Source organism: Tupaia chinensis, unplaced genomic scaffold, assembly GCF_000334495.1.
Source record: "Tupaia chinensis unplaced genomic scaffold, TupChi_1.0 Scaffold145396_1, whole genome shotgun sequence".
Taxonomy (NCBI): domain Eukaryota; kingdom Metazoa; phylum Chordata; class Mammalia; order Scandentia; family Tupaiidae; genus Tupaia; species Tupaia belangeri.
Window position 1 is genome coordinate 137,582 of NW_006205257.1, and position 3,310 is coordinate 140,891.

The 3,310-nt window shown below is 41.3% G+C and overlaps 1 protein-coding gene across 1 annotated transcript in view; it reads left to right on the plus strand.

The window, feature by feature from the left end:
• Nucleotides 1–6: 6 nt before the first annotated feature.
• The window catches only part of HDAC8 (histone deacetylase 8), a 166,045-nt gene continuing 162,741 nt past the window's right edge, over nt 7–3,310 (plus strand). Inside the window, exons 1-2 of the mRNA XM_006167971.3 lie at nt 7–347; nt 765–817. Of these exons, the coding sequence (XP_006168033.1) occupies nt 219–347; nt 765–817 (182 nt within the window). The 5' untranslated portion in view covers nt 7–218. The remainder of the gene's footprint in view (nt 348–764; nt 818–3,310) is intronic.

The window sequence follows — 3,310 nt, forward strand, 5'->3', positions numbered from 1 at the left end:
TTTTGAACCATGGTCACTAAGTGAAGGGGTTCTGGGTCCATCCATCCCCCGGCTGGACGGAGAGCGAGGACAGGAGGAGAGCGGCGATCGCACGCACAGGAGGGAATGTTGACCAGGGAGCACCACTGCGGCCGTTTAGAGCAGCAGGAACCGGAGCCCGGGCTGAGCCCAGAAACGCCGGAGCTGAACTGTGGCTCCGCCAGGGTTGCTAGTGGAAGATGGAGGAGCCAGAGGAACCCGCAGACAGTGGGCAGTCGCTGCCCCCGGGTTACATCTACAGTCCCCAGTATGTCAGTTTGTGCGGCTGTGGGTGGGTGGGGGAGGGATCTGGAGAAATTCGGGTAGCCGTCTCATCAGATACCTCCAAGCGTCTCAGGAAGAAGTGTTCCCTTTTCGGTTTTGAGAGCACAATGGTCTCTACCGGCTTTCCAACAGACAGGTGGGGTGGGGGAGGGGGCCTGGCCCGGGGTGGATGAACTTTCTGCTTCGGGGTGAGCGCAGACGTCGTGGGGGGAAAAGCCCTAAGGGGAAAGTGTTTCATCGCCCACGCAAGGCCAGGTGACCGGCCTCTTACCGACTTGATACTTTGTACTGTCTAAAGTGAACTGTAACTGTTAAGTAACAAAACGGAAGAGAACTGAAGCCAAGTTGGTTCCTTTCTTCAGGATGATAAAGTTGACGAAATTTCTGTGAATTAAACAAGGCTATTTTCTACCTTTTTAAAATTTTCGCTCTTTTTTCTTTCCCTGATTTTTTTTTTTTAGGCCAGTATGGTACATTCTCTGATTGAAGCATATGCACTGCATAAGCAAATGAGGTAAGCTGTCTTTACAGAGCCCTGAAAGCTAGGTATTCCTAGCATTGCTATCTTCCTTCACAGTGGAGCTAACTAGGGAGAGAGTGGTGCTATTCTAAATTTTTTTTTAGCATTTTGTGAGCATTTCGTGGCATTTGTAATCTGCCTATAACTCCGTGAAAGCTCTAGAAGAGCTGGGAAAACTTGAAAAAAGTGCATAAAGCAGTTAAGGTCTATTAGACATAGGACAGTATTGCTGAGTGGGGAAGTATCCTAGGAATAGGTGCTTTGTAGAGATTTTTAAAAAGTAATTACTTTTTTACATATTCCCACAAACATTAACATATGAAAAAAATTGCCTCATACTCCATAAGTCCTTAACCATTAACAAACAGTTTTCAACATTTCAAAAAACTGAATTTTAAAGATAACTTTTAAAATATTTGTTATAATTTTGTGACTTTTTAACACCAAAGACAGTTTTAAATATTTTTGAGAAAATATTTACATGTCATCTACTCAAACTGTTGAAAAGCAAACACCCAGCACACAATTCACACATGAATCTTCCCAACTCAGTTCTGCCTACCAAGTATACTGTGGTTTACCACCTGCTAGCAATGATCAGCCTCTTTTCCTTCCTTCAAAGTCTTCCTCAAGGTAATCCTCTGGTTGTGGCTGCTCTTTTGGAATCTTTACTGCTTACAATGCTGGACTGGAAAAGTCCAGGTTATTTTATGGTATGAATTCTTTCATATGGCTTCTCTAATCCTGTCTGCCATGCCAGGCAGAACTGTTCATGGTGCCAGGCAGTCTTTTTAAGAGCTTCTGTTGACTTTCTTGAGATCTACCTTAATTCCATAGTTTTCTGGTCATACTTTCAGATATGACATTCCAGTCAAAGCTCTGGCAATAACAAGTATTCCCAATTTCTGTTGCAAGGCAACAGGTATTATTGAACTTATGCAAATAATTCTTCTTCCACAAAATAAGAATGCAAATATTTTCTTATTTTTTCTTCTTTTTTGGGGGTAGGTTTTTGCTATAGGGCACGTGCGCTCCCCAGAAAGAGAGAGACAGAAAGCGAGAAATCACCCTCTGGGAGGATGGCCACACTGCAATCCCTTCTCCTCCATTCTCCTCTTGGGATCTTGGGCACGCATGCACGCACACCCAGTGTGAGTTTAAGCCACCAGGTCCAGGACTCAAACTGTAGTCGAGTACATGGGAATTCAGCAACATAGCCATTTTGCCCTTAGCATTTTCTTGGTTGTTCTTTGTTCTTTTATTTCTGTCTATGTGTCTTTAATTTTCCTGTCTTTAATGCTCCTTTCAGAATTTCCTGAAGAGCTAGTCTGGTGTTGATGAATTCTTCCAGGTTTTGTTTATCTGAGAATGTTTTCATTTTTTCTTTCCATATGAACAATAATCTTGCTGGGTATAGTATTTTTGGTTGAAATTGTTTTTCATTTAACACTTTGAATATATTTTCCCAGTCTTTCCTTTCTCCCATTGTTTCTGATGAGAGGTCTGATGTTAGCCTGATGGGATAACCTTTATAAGCAACCTGACGTTTCTCTCTTGCCTATTTTAGTATCTTGTCTTTGTCAGTGGATTTGGCCAATCTAGCTATGATGTGTCTTTGAGATCTTCCTGGGATGATTCTATTAGGGGTCCTTTGCATTTTTTGGGTCTGGATATTTTAATGCCTCTGCAGGTTTGGAAAGTTTGTTTGTTTGTTTGTTTTTCCCCAAGATTTCATGGAATAGATAATCAATGCCCTTATTAGTTTCTTCACCTTTTGGGATACTGACTATCTGCATGTTTGGGCACTTAATGTTATCTAGTATTTCTCACATATTCTCATTCTTTTTAGTTATTTTCTCAGTCTTTTTATGATTGTTTTCTAGGTCAGAGGTTTTGTCTTAAACATCCAACATTTGATTGTTTGTATGGTCTAATCTGCTTATAATAATTTCAAGGAAGGTATTGATTTTCCGTATTATAGCCTTCATCTCTAACAGCTCCATTTGATTCTTTTTTATGGTGTGTATTTCTTCTTTCAAATCATGTAAGAACTTCCTAACCTCCTGGAACTTGTCTTTTTTCTTTCGCACCATGTGGAGTTCATACTCTCTCATCTCTTGCATCATGTTTAGTTTTGTCACTATGAATATTCTGAATTCTTTATCAGACATTTCGAAGAGTTCCATTGTACTGTCTGTGGATGATAAAGGGCTGTTCTTTCCCCTTGGGGGAGATTTATTTTTTTCATTTCTCATATTTCTTATACCTCTGTGGTGGTTTCTGGTTATCTGATGGATTACACATTTCTCCCTAATATCTTCCAGTTAATTCTAAGTGTGCAGAGGTGTGCAGGAGGAGGCGTTCCACTGTCTGTCTGCAGTTTTTTTTCACAGATGTTCACCAAGCAACCTGCACTTCTGACTTTGGAACTGGATATTACAAAGGCCTTACAGTTTCTTTTTCTTGGGGGGTGGGGGGTGGGTGGGG